This window comes from Anomaloglossus baeobatrachus, chromosome 1 (assembly GCF_048569485.1).
Source record: "Anomaloglossus baeobatrachus isolate aAnoBae1 chromosome 1, aAnoBae1.hap1, whole genome shotgun sequence".
Classification (NCBI taxonomy): domain Eukaryota; kingdom Metazoa; phylum Chordata; class Amphibia; order Anura; family Aromobatidae; genus Anomaloglossus; species Anomaloglossus baeobatrachus.
In genome coordinates, this window is record NC_134353.1 from 139,080,169 (window position 1) to 139,096,984 (window position 16,816).

The following is a 16,816-nucleotide window of genomic DNA, read 5'->3' on the forward strand; positions in this document are numbered from 1 at the left end:
ATCAGAACTAGTAATATCACCAGAACCACCAGAGGTACAGAAATACATAATTAGAACCCCCTTCAATACAGAAACACAGCATCACAACCACCAGCAGTACAGAAATTCATCATCCGAATCACCAGCAGTACAGAAATACATCCATATAACCCCATAAGTTTAGAAACACAGCATCAAAACCCTCATCAGAAATACATCATCAAAACCACAAGAATTGTACATCAATTGTAATGTCAGGTCAGACACATAAACATTTGTATTGCAGGAATCTCCAACTTCCAGTACATCCTTAAAGGGAATTTGTCACCAAAATTTTAACACCTAATCTGAGAGCAGCATAATGTAGGGGCAGAGATCCTGATTCTAGCGGTGTGTCACTTACTGTTCTGCTTAGTGTAGTTTTGATAAAATCACTGTTTAATCAGTAGTAGATTATAATTACAGGACTGCTTGGCATGCTGCCAGATAGTCCAGCATATTCATGAGCTCTGTATAACTTCTAGATCTGCAGCAGAGAAAACATTGATTTTATCAAAATGACAGCAAAGAGCTCAGTAAGTGACACATCGCTGGAATCAGGGTCTGTCTCTACATTATGCTGCTCTTAGATGGGGGAGCAAAAGCCTGGTGACAAATTCCTTTTAACAATGGTAAGGAGATACTTGGGAGTAATCAGTCATCATCAGACTGAGGACTAAACAGGAAATATAGTATCATAGTATCATAGTTTTTAAGGTTGAAGGGAGACTCTAAGGGCGGCTTTGCACACTACGACATCGCAGGTGCGATGTCGGTGGGGCCAAATTGAAAGTGACGCACATCCGGCATCGCATGCGATATCGTAGTGTGTAAAGCCTTGATGATACAATTAACGAACGCAAAATCGTCGTAATCGTGTCATCGTTGCAGCGTCGGCGTAGTTCATAATTACGCTGACGCGCCGGTCCGATGTTGTTCCTCGTTCCTGCGGCAGCACACATCGCTGTGTGTGAAGCCGCAGGAGCGAGGAACATCTCCTACCGGCGTCACTGCGGCTTCCGTAGGATATGCGGAAGGAAGGAGCTGGGCAGGATGTTTACATCCTGCTCATCTCCGCCCCTCCGCTCCTATTGGCCGCCTGCAGTGTGACGTCGCTGTGACGCCGCACGGCCCGCCCCCTTAGGAAGGAGGCGGGTCGCCGGCCAGAGCGACGGTCGCAGGGCAGGTGAGTGCGTGTGAAGCTGGCGTAGCGATAGTTTTCGCTACGCCAGCTATCACACGATATCGTACCTGCGACGGGGGCGGGCACTATCGCGTGCGACATCACAGCATCGGCCTGCGATGTCACAACGTGCAAAGCCCGCCTAAGTCCATCTAGTTCAACCCGTAGCCTAACATGTTGATCCAGAGGAAGGCAAAAAAAAAAAACCCCAATGTGGCAAACAAGTTCCAATGGGGAAACAATTTCCTTCCTGACTCCACATCCGGCAATCAGACTAGTTCCCTGGATCAATACCCTGTCATAAAATCTAATATACATAACTGGTAATATTAAATTTTTCAAGAAAGGCATCCAGGCTCTGCTTAAATGTTAGTAGTGAATCACTCATGACAACATCATGCGGCAGAGAGTTCCATAGTCTCACTGCTCGTACAGTAAAGAATCCTCGTCTGTGATTATGATTAAACCTTCTTTCCTCAAGACGTAGTGGATGCTCCCGTGTTCCAGTCGCAGGCCTAGGTGTAAAAAGATCTTTGGAAAGGTCTCTGTACTGTCCCCTCATATATTTATACATTGTGATTAGATCCCCCCTAAGCCTTCGTTTTTCCAAACTAAATAACCCCAAGTTTAATAACCTGTCTTGGTATTGCAGCCCACCCATTCCTCTAATAATCTTGGTCGCTCTTCTCTGCACCCTCTCCAGTTCAGCTATGTCCTTCTTATATATCGGTGACCAGAATTGTACACAGTATTCTAAATGCGGTCGCACTAGTGACTTGTACAGAGGTAGAACTAAGTAAGTAACTAACTAGTAAGGCCTCGGTTCCACTTGCATTTTGCACGGATGAGTGCAATCCGATAAAACATCGAATTTCACTCGCCCCAGTGTAAAATGATGGGGCAGTGTCCATCTGCAATTGATTTTTCATGATATATTGACATGAAAAAAGAATTGCAGCATGCCGAGAGTCTCAGCTCACACACCCATACAGGTCTACAGAAGCATGTGAAACATCGCACTGCACTTGAATGCCATCAGAGTGCAGTAAGAAGTACGCAGAGACAGGCCATGGAGAAGGGGAAGAATTACTCCCTCTGTTCCTCTTGTCCGAACCTGTGATCAGATCGTAAGGTTGGATCACAGTCGCATGACACTCTGCTCATGCTCGCAGCAGAGCCTGAGCCAAGGGTCATTAGCATGTTGCATCTGATGCTCTCGCATGGGAAGCATTGCGCAAGTGGGACTGAGGCCTAATGATGAGAATTAGTATCACAAATAAAGGCTGGAGTCACATTAGCGTATGGCATCTAATGCAAGTACAACGGATGCGATATGCTAATAACCCTCGGCTCCGGCTCTACTGCAAGCGTGAGTCGAGTGTCATGCGACTGTGACCCGATCTTGCAATACATGCACACACAGATACATTACAGATATCAATATGGGGAAGCCAGCAGCAGCCTCACTCATCTCCCCCGCTTGTCTCTGTCCAGCTCCTCCTCGGCATGTTCACCTGCCCCGCTTGTCTCCGTCCAGCTCTTCCTCGGCATGTGGTTGTGCTGCGCTGATTGGTGGCCATGACTAACAGACATGGCCACACACAGAGCACACTGACACTGCTGTATATGTGGCGCCCCTGAGGCTTCCGTCGCCACAGGTCATTGCACCCCACCAGCGGTGTGATGCCCCATTCTGGGCGAGGAAGAGAGTGAACTCCGGTCCCCTGGTAAATCCACACTACACCCATTGTTAGGCACATACTAGGACCAGGGAAAGTGGCAGGCAACCCTCCCATGCTGCATGCTGGGAGGGGCCGTAAGACCCATCCCTGCTCCTATAGGTCACAGCTTAGCAACTGGGGGGTGGGAGGAGCCATCTGAGAGCAGACACAGATAGGAAGGTCTAGTTTAGTCAGTCTACCTCAGGGAGAGCAAGGGTAAAGAGCCAGCATGTAGTTGGAGAACAAGAACGAGAGAAAGGAGGGAGGAGGAGGCCTGCTGGAGGCAGGCAAGGAGGAGAAAGGAAAGAAAGAAAGAAAGAAGGAAAGAAAGCTCCAAGTCAGACAGGAGCAGAGAAACTGAAGGAGACGCTTCCTGGTGAAGACCCTGGGACCCAGAGGTCCAGGTGACACCACGTAGGAGACAGAAGGAGTCGCAGGGCCGCGGGTAGTCCTGGAAGTATCACGAGCAGGCCTAGACGTACCAAGGAGAGAGGGCCCTCGAAGTGCCACGGGTAGTTGCAGGCTGCGGTGGCCTGTTCCACAGTGACATCGGTGGAGGGACTAAGCTGCGACAGGGGACGGTCCCTAGAGACTGGAGGAGTGCAAAATCATCTCCAAACAGTAAAAACCGAGGCCCAGGGACGTTGTAAGCTCCCAGGGCCAGAACCCATAGCAGACTTCCAGAAAAGGGGTAATCAGCCGACAGGTGACCCCCCAGCCTGGAGGCTGTAGTGGAGGCCAAGCCAGGTCTATCCTAACAAAGGCAAGGCTAAGGAAGACAGCAGAAGAAAGAGACACTAAGAGAAGGGTACCGGCTTTCACTCTCAGAATCACCCAGAAACGGCGGAGGTCCCTGACAGTGGTCCCAGCAGTCCAAGGGTCCCTACAGCTGTGACAAGAAGTGTGAGTAAAGAACTTGAACTGCACCCTTGAAGTGGTCTCTGTTATTTCAGCTGCATAGACATTCACAAGCACCAACTGTGCCCCGGGCATTGCTCCACCTGTGGGGAGCAGTACTACCATTGCTGCCATAACATCATCCCGGTGGCCTCACACAGCAGCGGCGGCTTAATAGCCGCATACCACAGGTGGCGTCACGAACACAACCATTAACAAGCAAGCCACATATTCTACTGACACCCACCAGGGCCACGGAGCCGGACCCAGCCACCACTGACTACCACCGGACTAGTCCGGCCCGGCACCGGGTGTCCCATAGCCCTGGGGTGGGCGAGTCAACTTTGGCGTCACGAACAGGATTTCGTGCCCGGTCACTCCGGGTACTGTGCGCCTGAAGAATCGTGAAATAGCCTGTGTTTACTGTGAGGAACTGCCGCCATTGAAGACACTGAGCGCGGGAAGAAGGGGGGCGTGAAAGAAGAAAGGGCGCGAAGAGAAGCCCCGCCCCCTTGTCCAAGAAAAGAGCGCGAAGCGGTGGCCGCCATAGAAGGCGGAGGAAGAAGAAATGGCGACTAGACAAGCTGGCCGGCTGGCAGAAAGAGTCTAAATGCCAGACCAGCAGATAAAGAAGATGGCTCCTGTAAGCGGAGGCCAGGAAGAGCTCACCTGGATCAGGCCTGTGACTGCCGCTGAGCTGAAGGCTGAGGTCGGGAGGATGGCTGACAGGATGAAGGAGCAGGAAGTTACCAGCCTGCTGCTGAGCAACATCCAAAGTCTGCTACTAGAAGAAGCGACGAGTCTGCTGCTGGGAGATCGTGCAGAAGGAGACGCAGAGAGAATGGCGTCCACACGCAGCGATCCAGAGCTAGACTCCGCTGACTGGTGGGGCTGGGAGATGGACCAGTGGTGTGAAAGGCTGCAGGCGAAGGTGATGCAGCAGATCCGGCAAGCGACGCGCGGAGCAGCGACCGCCAGAACACCGGAGATGCTGCTGAGGGGTGAGTCATTTAATGCCCCTGCCAGCGCGAGTGCCCCAACCCCCGCTATCATGCCCGCGGTCCCTGGAGAGATTCCCGGCACGGCGATGCCGATCAAGGCCGCAGCCACGCCAGGTGCGGCCCGCCAAGATTTCGCCGCCGGAGCGACACCCATCCACACCGCAGCAGCGACGCCAAGCCCGGCCCGTCCAGCTCAGGCCCCAGCAGCGATACCCCGCTCGGATCAGCAAGATCCCGCCGCAGCGGCGACGTTAATCCACGCCGCAGATGCGGCCCGCCAAGCCCAGGCCGCAGCCACGCCAGGTGCGGCCCGTCAAGAATCGGTCACAGCAGCGACTCCAATACAGGCCGCCACCATGCCAGGCGCAGCCCGCCAAAACCAGCAGACGCAGACTGTGCTGATCGCTGTCTACCTGCTGCCAGGTGGGGAGCCGGAGAAGAATCCCTACATGTAAAGAAGTAAGAAGATGCTGAACTGTATATAGCCCCTGTCTGCCCCTCATTATTTTTGAAGAAGTCCCTTGTGTTTTGCCCCTCATTCTTTTCGAAGATGACACCCTATCCTGCTGTACTGCCCCTAATGCTTTTTGAAGACGTCACCCCCCCATGTTTATGTGCTACCGGGCCACTGAACTGGAATGTGGGCCCCGGTGGAAGTGTATGTGTCTTATGTAACCAGGCCATTGGACTTAATGGCTGGTTGATTTTGTCTCATTGTTGATTGAAAAAAACGAACTGTCGGGCTACTGGACTTGTTGTAGCCAAAAATGTAATTAGTTGCACCCGTTGTGCCCCCTACCAGAATTATGGGGGATGTGCCCGAACCGTGCAATGGACTGGAAGTGCACACTTAGAGTTTTTCTTATAAGAAGTTTGCAACGTTTACTTTTATGTGCCTGCCATAAAGGGAAGAAATGTTCTACTGTTTTACTGTTATTTATACCAAAAATGTTTTGCAGTTCTCCCACATGTTTTTGTTGTTTTTCAGCCCGAGGACGTGCTGGGATTTGCTGTGGGGGAGTGTGGCGCCCCTGAGGCTTCCGTCGCCACAGGTCATTGCACCCCACCAGCGGTGTGATGCCCCATTCTGGGGGAGGAAGAGAGTGAACTCCGGTCCCCTGGTAAATCCACACTACACCCATTGTTAGGCACATACTAGGACCAGGGAAAGTGGCAGGCAACCCTCCCATGCTGCATGCTGGGAGGGGCCGTAAGACCCATCCCTGCTCCTATAGGTCACAGCTTAGCAACTGGGGGGTGGGAGGAGCCATCTGAGAGCAGACACAGATAGGAAGGTCTAGTTTAGTCAGTCTACCTCAGGGAGAGCAAGGGTAAAGAGCCAGCATGTAGTTGGAGAACAAGAACGAGAGAAAGGAGGGAGGAGGAGGCCTGCTGGAGGCAGGCAAGGAGGAGAAAGGAAAGAAAGAAAGAAAGAAGGAAAGAAAGCTCCAAGTCAGACAGGAGCAGAGAAACTGAAGGAGACGCTTCCTGGTGAAGACCCTGGGACCCAGAGGTCCAGGTGACATCACGTAGGAGACAGAAGGAGTCGCAGGGCCGCGGGTAGTCCTGGAAGTATCACGAGCAGGCCTAGAGGTACCAAGGAGAGAGGGCCCTAGAAGTGCCACGGGTAGTTGCAGGCTGCGGTGGCCTGTTCCACAGTGGCATCGGTGGAGGGACTAAGCTGCGACAGGGGACGGTCCCCAGAGACTGGAGGAGTGCAAAATCATCTCCAAACAGTAAAAACCGAGGCCCAGGGACGTTGTAAGCTCCCAGGGCCAGAACCCATAGCAGACTTCCAGAAAAGGGGTAATCAGCCGACAGGTGACCCCCCAGCCTGGAGGCTGTAGTGGAGGCCAAGCCAGGTCTATCCTAACAAATGCAAGGCTAAGGAAGACAGCAGAAGAAAGAGACACTAAGAGAAGGGTACCGGCTTTCACTCTCAGAATCACCCAGAAACGGCGGAGGTCCCTGACAGTGGTCCCAGCAGTCCAAGGGTCCCTACAGCTGTGACAAGAAGTGTGAGTAAAGAACTTGAACTGCACCCTTGAAGTGGTCTCTGTTATTTCAGCTGCATAGACATTCACAAGCACCAACTGTGCCCCGGTCATAGCTCCACCTGTGGGGAGCAGTACTACCATTGCTGCCATAACATCATCCCGGTGGCCTCACACAGCAGCGGCGGCTTAATAGCCGCATACCACAGGTGGCGTCACGAACACAACCATTAACAAGCAAGCCACATATTCTACTGACACCCACCAGGGCCACGGAGCCGGGCCCAGCCACCACTGACTACCACCGGACTAGTCCGGCCCGGCACCGGGTGTCCCATAGCCCTGGGGTGGGCGAGTCATATATATATCACAGGAGAGGCTGGGGACATACAGCAATGGGGGGACATACAGCTCTAGAGAGGGGCATTCAGATCTGAGGTGGTATACAGCACTAGGGTGGGTGACGTACAGCTCTGGGGGGGTATACAGCACTGAGGTGGGGGACATACAGCTCTGGGGGTATACAGCTCTAGGGTGGTATACTGCACTGGAGTGGGGGTATACAGCTCTGGGGTGGTATACTGCACTGGAGTGGGGGGACATACAGCTCTGGGCTTATACAGCACTGGAGGGATATGCAGCACTGGAGTGGGGGACAAACAGCTCTGAGGGTATACAGCACTGGAGTGGGGAACAAACAGCTCTGGGGGGTATACAGCACTGGGGTGGAGGTAGATACAGCTCTGGGAGGTATATAGCACTGGAGTGGGGGACAAACAGCTCTGGGGGTATACAGCACTGGGGTGGGAGGACATACAGCTCTGGGAGGTATATAGCACTAGAGCGGGGGGAACAGACAGTCTGGTGGGTATACCGCACTGGGATCAGGGGACAGACAGTTCTATGTGGTATATTCCTCACTGGGGTCAGGGGACTAACAGTTCTGAAGGGTATACAGGACTAGGGTGGGGTGAATAGACAGTTCTGGGGGTATACAATACTGGGGTGGGGTGAATAGACACTTCTGGGGGTATATAGCTCTGGGGTGGGGTTAATAGACAGTTCTGGGGTTATATAGCACTTGGGTGGGGTGAATAGACAGTTCTAGGGGTATAGAGCACTTGGGTGCGGTGAATAGACAGTTCTGGGGGTATGCAGCACTTGGGTGAGGTGAATAAAGGCACAGTGGCTCAGTGGTTAGCACTGCAGTTTTGCAGCGCTGGAGTCCTGGGTGCAAATCCCACTAAGGACACCATGTGCAAGGAGTCTATATGTTCTTCCCGTGTTTGCGTGAGTTTCCTCCGGGTTCTCCGGTTTCCTCCCACACTCCAAAGACATACAGATAGGGACTATAGAAGATTGTGAGCCCCAATGGGGACAGTGTTGCCAATTTATGTAAAGCACTGTGGAATTAATAGCGCTATATAAATGAATAAATATTATTATTATATTAATAGAGAGTTCTGGGGGTATACAGCACTGGGGTGGGGTGAATAGAGAGATCTGGGAGTATATAGCACTTGGGTGGGGTTAATAGACAGTTCTGGGGTTATACAGCACTGGAGTGGGGTAAATAGAGAGTTTTGGGGGTATACAGCACTTGGGTGGGGTGAATAGAGAGTTCTGGGGATATATAGCACTGGGGTGGGGTTAATAGACAGTTCTGGGGTTATATAGCACTTGGGTGGGGTGAATAGACAGTTATGAGGGTATACAGCACTGGGGTGGAGTGAATAGAGAGTTCTGGGGGTATACAGCACTGGGGTGGGGTTAATAGACAGTTCTGGGGATATACAGCACTGGAGTGGGCTTAATAGACAGTTCTGGGGGTATATAGCCCTGGGTGGGGGAGACAGGACATACAGCTCAGTGTGAAGTTGATGCTTTGGCTCCTGTCTGATAGTGTCTTCACCTGTGGGTTGAGCCTAGAATGTATGGGCTCCTTCCAGGTTAGTGGGCGTGACCAGCTTCATGACAAGTCATACCTGGAAGGAACCCGTACATTTTAGCATCTACCATTTCTATTGGACACAGTTCATACTGCGTGTAGCTCCGCCCACGGGTGAACCTAGGCCCTGCAGACTGCAGAGAAAGCTGCGTTCAGGTGTGGATGTAAGAGCCATCAGCCAGGGAAGTGTGGCTGCCGTGAGCGCTGTGGGCCTGGCAACTCGGCCTGGGGGCCACAGCATACATCACCGCCCTTGCTGAAAGGTGCAGACGCCGTCCCTGGCTGCTGGGAAGACTCAGAGAGCTGCATCAGCACAGCGCCCCCCCCCTAACACTGCGCCTGGGGCAGATGCCCCTCCAACCCCCCCTTAGATACGCCTCTGTCTAATGTATATGTACTGCTGATTAATTGTTGATTTTTCAAAACTACATTAAGCAGCTCAGTAAGTGACACATCGCTGGAATTAGGGTCTCTGCCCCTACGTTATGCTGATTTCAGATGAGGTGGCAAACACCTGGTGAAAGATTCCCTTTAAGGATGTACTGGAAGTTGTAGCTTCATGTAATACAAATGTACAGTATATGGGTCTGACCTGACATTCCAATTGATGTACCATGTACTGCTTGTGGTTCTGCTGATGTATTTCTGTATTGATGCTATTTATGAACTGATGGGGCTATATGGATATATTCCTGTACTGCTGGTGGTGTGGTTCTGATGATGAATCTCTTTACTGCTTATGGGTCTATGATGAATTGCTGTTGGTTCTGATGATGAATTTCTGTATTTCTAGTGGTTGTGATGCTGTGTTTCTGAACTGATGGAGGTTCTAATTATGTACCTCTGGTGGTGCTGTTATTAATTCTGATCTTGTACACAAGTAACAATTCATAAATTGTAATATTACTTTAACATTGATGACCTACGTTTAGAATAGGTCATCAATGTCATGGATGGCCTCGCTCAATGAAAATGAATTGATGCCAGACACATCTAATCAGAATGTGGCCAGAGGTATACAAATCGCATACTTGTGCTCATATGACGTTCACTCCCAACACTGGCACCGGAGAATCCTAGAAGTGTGCAGTGCAAGTGCTGTGAGAATTCAGAAGCCTGCAGTCACCTAGAGTGACACAGTGATGTGCCGCCCCTGTGTCAGCAGCCGGGCTGCTTGGATCCGGATCCGCGGTGGCTCGAGGGGTCTCCGGACCCGGGGGTCGTGCGGCCACTCAAATGAAAGGGGTATTTACAGGGGATTGTATTAGAGTTTGTGACGCCACCCGTGGTATGTGGTAAGTTGGAGTATCAGTTGGGGTGATGGAATGGGGCATTAGAACCCTCCACGAGTAGGGGGGATTGCCCCGGGACTCGGTGATGGTATTTGGGGAGTGCCGTGGGGAGTGAAGGGGGCCACTTGCGTACTCACTCAGTCCATTAAGCTGACACCGACAACTGGATAAACCAAAGTTCTGGATACTGCTGCAGCTGAGGGGAGCTAGTTCGGGTCCCGTCCCCAATGGTGCTGCCTAGTGATCCGTGACCTGCCTCCTGGAACTACGTTTACTACTCTGTTGGTCCCGGTAGTATGGAACTTGCCGGGTCCCACTCCACACTATGGCTAAGTGTGGGAGCTTGCTCTTAGGGTGTATGCTTGGGATTTCCTGGACCATTTTAGTGGAAAGTCCTATCCCCCTCGTTGCGCTAGTACCCCGATTTTGGAGCGGGTGGAGAGCGGATCTTGGAGGCTCTGTTCTCGTCGGGTAAATTGTCAGGTTGCCTGAAGCTTCTGCCTGACCCAGGGTCCACATACCCCGTCGTGCCCGGGTCCCTGCCCGGTGATGGTGCAAGGCCGCCGGCTGTCCTCCTCGATAGTTCTGTGTCCTTTGCCATGATCCTCTACAACCGGGGGTCCAGCTCCTCTAGGCCCAGACCACCGTCTGCTACCTAGATGGCTTCCTAGGAGCCCGGCTCCTGACCTCCTCTCTCCTTCACTTCCAACACACTTCTCTCTCCTTCACTTCTCTCTCTACTCCTGACACTCCTGACCTCCCCTAACCAACCCCCCAAGTGGGCGACCCTATTCCACTCAGGCTGTCCACTTGTGTGTCTGGTGGGTGTGGTGCAGAGTGTACCTAGGATTTTAATTAGCTGATGTAGTCAACACCATGTAGTTGGGGACCCATAACCAAGAAGGAGGTGGAAATTGCACGGGAAGGTAGATTGCACAATACCCTGTGATGACCTGATAGCCCAGGGGCATCACATTGACTACAGACTTTCATCTCAAACCTGGACAAGTCCTTTAATTATAAAATTAAGCCCTGTAACTCAACGCTGACAGCGTGTAATATACTCACTGTCAGGTTTCAGCTCTGCTCGATGTTTCCAGCAGTCATCACATGCCCTCTCCACTCATATGTGATTTTAATACTTGCATCTGACAACTAGCTTTTCTCCCTACGTTTTTCATTGAATATTGAGAGAATTATTAAGAGCAGCTCATCATCATGTGACTAAAGGCTACTTTACACACTGCGATATCTGTCCCGATATCGCTAGCGTGGGTACCCGCCCCCATCTGTTGCGCGACACGGGCAAATCGCTGCCCGTGCCGCACAACATCGCCCAGACCCGTCACACATACTTACCTGCCCGGCGACGTCGCTGTGACCGGCGAACCGCCTCCTTTCTAAGGGGGCGGTCCGTGCGGCGTCACAGCGACGTCACTGAGCGGCCGCCCAATAGAAGCGGAGGGGCGGAGATGAGTGGGACGTAACATCCCGCCCACCTCCTTCCTTCCGCATAGCGGCCGGGAGGCAGGTAAGGTGAGGTTACTCGTTCCTGCGGTGTCACACGGAGCGATGTGTGCTGCCGCAGGAACGAGGAACAACCTCATTACTGCTGCAGTAACGATTTTTGAGAATGGACCCCCATGTCACCGATGAGCGATTTTGCACGTTTTTGCAACAATGCAAAATCGCTCATCGGTGTCACACGCAACGGCATCGCTAATACGGCCGGATGTGCGTCATCAATTCCGTGACCCCAACGAGTTCGCATTAGCGATGTCGTAGCGTGTAAAGCCCCCTTAAGTGTGCAAATCACATATGAGTGACTGGTCACATGATGACTACCCAAACCGCTTGGTGGGGGGTGGGGGGAGCTCCAAACTGAATTCTTGCCCCGGGTGCTGGAAAGTCTAGATACATCTCTGCATAAGGCTTTGTTCACGTCTTTTTGCTGCGTTTTAGCAAAACCTGCTCTATTGGCAGTTAAAAAGCTGCTTCTAAAAATCAGGTTTTGATGCATTTTTTGCTGTGTTTTTGATGCAGGCTTTTTTGCGGCATTTTTGGTGTTGTTTGTCTTCATTACATGTTTAAATAAAGTTAGTTTCATTCGCCATAAAAGCAGCAAAATCACAAAAAAAGAATTAACATGCAACTTCTTTCAAAAACGCAGCTGTTTTCCATTTCTGTCAGAAAAAATAGCAGTTGTGTGTGTCTGATTTCTGAAATCTTATAGGGCTTTCTGGTACTGTAAAAAAACAGTTTTTAATTTTCATAAAACTCATGGAAAAAAATGCAAAAACACAACTTGTGAACATGGCTTTAGGGTGGGTCTATACATGGCGGCTTGGAGAGAGATTCCACTCCACAAATCTGAAACAATTTACAGTGCAATAAAATGTAGTTTTCCAAATCCCATCCTCTTATTGCCAATAATAATCTTCATGAAAACTCTCAATAGTGCATGACGTTCACCAAGGATGGAAACACTTGTGAAATTTGGGTGAAATTTGCAGCAAAGTTCTGCTACTAATTCATCATGTGGAAATTATCCAACACATTAGGATTTAGCGTTACTATATTTTCACTTGCTCCATGTGATACTGGCGCGTTTTTCAGAGAAACTGTATCACTAAAGTCACCGCTAAACTTTTTTTAATCAGGATCTGCACCCATTTTTCCATGAGCTGCATCTGGTGGTGCCAATCAGTCCCATTCAAACACCCGGACAACACAGCCACTCATGGGCAACAACAGCAACAAGTTACGGGTTCAGAGTGGCAAAATGTGGGGGAAAAAAGGTATTTTTGTAATTTTGTACATTTGTATATATAACTGCATCATACTCACCTGGAAATCCTGGCACTCCGATAATCCCTTGGTCTCCCTTTAATCCTGAAGGACCTGTAAACCATAATATGATGCATATAAAATATTTTAATTAAACCCATACTTCTTATTAATTGTACAGATTGAAGCCTTTACTAACATTTCACAATTGTTACATGCTTCTGATTTATAAACATGGATGCCGTCAGCCTCTCCGTGGTACAGAGCGTCCCGGCGGCTCCGTAATTTGCAATTGATGTAGCATGATAAATATGAAGTTGGAGGCATATAGGGATACAGAAGGGACTCAGAAAAGTCTATGGCCCCTTATTATATGTACATGCAACTCGGAAGGGAACACAGAAGCTGTTTGGGATCATGTAGAGCCCTTCTGGCTCCATTATTCGGCATCTGATGTAGAATGCCAAGTATTAAATTTGAGAGGTACAGTAGTGACCCCAAAGAGGTCTATTGTGCTTTATTATAGTCCTGAACAACTCAAAGGTAACAGAACAGCATTACACCAAATGTTTGTGTTAAAAGGCCCTAAGAATCTATGGGATTATTATTACCTCTGTTAAATAGAAAAAGAAATGTCAACTAATATGAGCTGTCCTCAATATTGTGTTTTAAATGGTTAAAAAATTTGTGTCATTTTACATATAGGGATTCATATGTCTCACTATCCACCATCACTTAAACAATTTATAGAGTGTGAATAGAGGTTAAGCCTGTTGAGCACTGATGCCATTTATCTAGCTGCAAAATGTTATAATCCGGACCTGAGATGAGAATGATGGAACAGCCTATGGCAAGAAGACATGCCAGAGATGGAGATAAGTTCACTAAAGGCCGCTTTACACGCTGTGATACCGATATCGCTAGCGTGGGTACCCGCCCCCATCTGTTGTGTGACACGGGCAAATCGCTGCCCGTGGCGCACAACATCGCCCAGACCCGTCACACGTACTTACCTGCCCGGCGACGTCGCTGTGACTGGCGAACCGCCTCCTTTCTAAGGGGGCGGTTCGTTCAGCGTCACAGCGACGTCACAGCTTTCTCACTGAACGCGTCACAGCGACGTCACACAGCGGCCGCCCAATAGAAGCGGAGGGGCGGAAATGAGCACGACGTAACATCCCGCCCACCTCCTTCCTTCCTCATAGCGGCCGGGAGGCAGGTAAGGTGAGCTTCCTCGTTCCTGCGATGTCAAATGGAGCGATGTGTGCTGCTGCAGTCCATGCCGGGTGATTCAATGAGAGACTCGCGCGAGTTACACGCGATGCACTCACAAGTGTGACTCTAGCCTTAGAGACACAATAAAATCCACGTTGAAGGCTGATAACATGGTTTGCCCCATACACACAACTTTCTTTCTACAGGCTGTTACAAATTATTTAAGCTCACATATCAAAAGTGTTGCAAAAATCACTTATTTGTCATTTTAGTGTTCTGCATTGATGAATATTTCTGTTCGCAAAATACAATGTCCAACTTGAAACAAACAAGTAAAAGAGCTCAACTTAAGAAAAAAAAAATCTGATTACCTGATTGTGTGATAATGCTTACGATTCAACTGTGTGTGTGTATATATATATATATATATATATAAAATGTATAAATGTATATATAGACAAACACACACAGTTGAAAAATGGGGGCAAAAACAAGTTTTTGTCTGTGCAGTATATTACTGTTCAGTATACATATACAGTATGCACTATATATACTACTGTAGATATATACGGTTGTGAGGCAGGATGGATGTACTACCAAATTATCTGTAACGCCTTTGGGGAAGGCTTATGGTAGAGAAATAAACAATCAATTCATGGGCAACAGCTTTGGTGGACATTCCTGCAGTCAGCATGCCAAGTGCACACTCCCTCAAAACTTGTAACATCTGTGGCATTGTGCTGTGTGAGAAGTAGAGTTGAGTGATGTTCGAGGTTCGCCAATTTCATGTTCGAGTGATTTTGGGGGGTGCTCGAGATCGAACTCGAGCTTTTTGCTAAAAGCTCGACAGCTCGATTTACGTTCGATAACAGCTCGATCACCAAAAAGCGTGGCTTTTTACAGCTATGTTTGCAGGAAGCCATCGCTGGCAGCCTGCGGTAAGCTGGTAACCAAGGAAAATATCGGGTATCTAAGCAAAGCGCTTTGCTTAGTAACCCGATGTTTACCCTGGCTATGTGTGCAAAAATCCCCGAAAGCCACACAGAAGCACTTCTGTGTGACTTCTGTCGGATGCCGCTGCAGTCTGTGTCCCGCTCCAGCTCCAGCCCCTCGGCTGCCCACACTGTACAGTGTCCGCGGCTGCTGTCACTGCAGTGTCAGCATATGCCCGCACTGTATGGTGTCCGCAGCCTCTCACACTGCAGTGACAGCAGCCGCCGGGATGACAAGCACTGCTGTCAGGGGCTTAGTAAAGTTCCTTACCTGCGATGATGAAGTCTTGCCCTTCTGACGTCAGCGCTGTCACTGTCCTCCATGGCCGCCGCTTGTCACATCTCCTCTCGCTGCCGACCTGAGACTGTCGCAAGCGGTGATGTCACAGGCTCCCGCGATACATGGTTGTGAAGGCGGCGGTCATTGAACTCAGTGACAGCTCTGCTCTCAGGAGTGCAGCGATCACCGCAGGTAAGGCTGCTTTCACATCAGCGGTTTCCTGCCGCACTGCCAGATCAGGGCATAAGTGTAGTACAGTTCAATACAGTTCACTATCAAGCTTCGTGCACATGCGGTCATGTGACCGGAGCATGTGACAGTCTGTGAACTCTATTGAACTGTACTGTACTTGTGCCGGATTTGGCAGTGCGGCAGGAAAAAGCTGATGTTAATGTACCTCCTCCTGACAGCAGCACTTGACATGCTCTGCAGTGACCTGGGCTGACCTATTGATGTTAGCTCAGGTCACTGCATTTCTCTCCCAGCCAATATGGAACATTCTGTTCTTCATTGACTGTGACATTGACTATGGTATGGATCGTCATGGGAACTCCTTGGATTACACCAGACCTGGATTTGTTTTTCTTTCTAATAAATTGGTGAAAGAGGGAATGTTTTGGGGAGTTTTTTTTTCAAATAAAAATGTGTTTATCGTCTATTTTTTTTTTATTACTGACTAGGTTGGTGATGTCGGGTATCTGATGAAGCCTGACATCACAAACCCCGGGGCTTGATGCCAGGTGACATTACACATCTGGTATTAACCCCATATATTACCCCATTTGCCACCGCACCAGGGCACGAGATGAGCTGGAGCGAAGCACCAGGATTGGCTCATCTAATGGATGTGCCACTTCTGGGGCGGCTGCGGCCTGCTATTTTTAGGCTGGGGAGAGTCCAATAACCATGGACCTCCCTAGTCTGAGCATATCAGACCCCAGCTGTCTGCTTTACCTTGGCTGGTGATCCAATTTTGGGGGGACACCCATGTGTTGTTGTTTTTTTAATTATTTATTTAATTTAAAATAACAGCATGGGGTGTTTCAGTTTTGGATTACCAGCCAAGGTAAAGCTGCCAGCTGTGGTCTGCAGGCTGCAGCTGTCTGCTTTACCCTAGCTGGCTATCAAAAATAGGGGGAGCCCCACGTCATTTTTTTTTTTTAAAATGTATTTATTTTTTTTGGCTAAATACAAGGCTAAGCACCCCTTAGTGCCACATGAAAGACACCAAGGGGTGCAAAATTACAAAATGCAGGAGAGTGGGACATTATGTGTCTTTCTGCCATTATAATGACAGAAAAGACTGATATGAAATGTACAACACAGGAAAATCACCAGAGCGCTCTACGCTGTTAAAAGCAGTAGAAAATGGCACTGGAGTGAACATGTGACCGCCTCATGTAGGTTGAAGCTATGGATCCTGGGTAAATTTATGTATTTTCCCTCCTTCAGTTTTTTTGCAGTGCGCAAAAAAACGGAAGGCACACG

At 49.7% G+C, this 16,816-nt stretch overlaps 1 protein-coding gene and 1 long non-coding RNA gene across 2 annotated transcripts in view; one reads left to right on the plus strand and one right to left on the minus strand.

The window, feature by feature from the left end:
• LOC142290409 (uncharacterized) overlaps positions 1-16,816 on the plus strand; it is a 158,334-nt gene that overhangs the window by 59,704 nt on the left and 81,814 nt on the right. The window lies entirely within an intron of this gene.
• Positions 1-16,816, minus strand: part of LOC142290399 (macrophage scavenger receptor types I and II-like) — a 127,324-nt gene that overhangs the window by 56,998 nt on the left and 53,510 nt on the right. Inside the window, exon 7 of the mRNA XM_075334359.1 lies at positions 12,902-12,955. Within this exon, the coding sequence (XP_075190474.1) occupies positions 12,902-12,955 (54 nt within the window). The remainder of the gene's footprint in view (positions 1-12,901; positions 12,956-16,816) is intronic.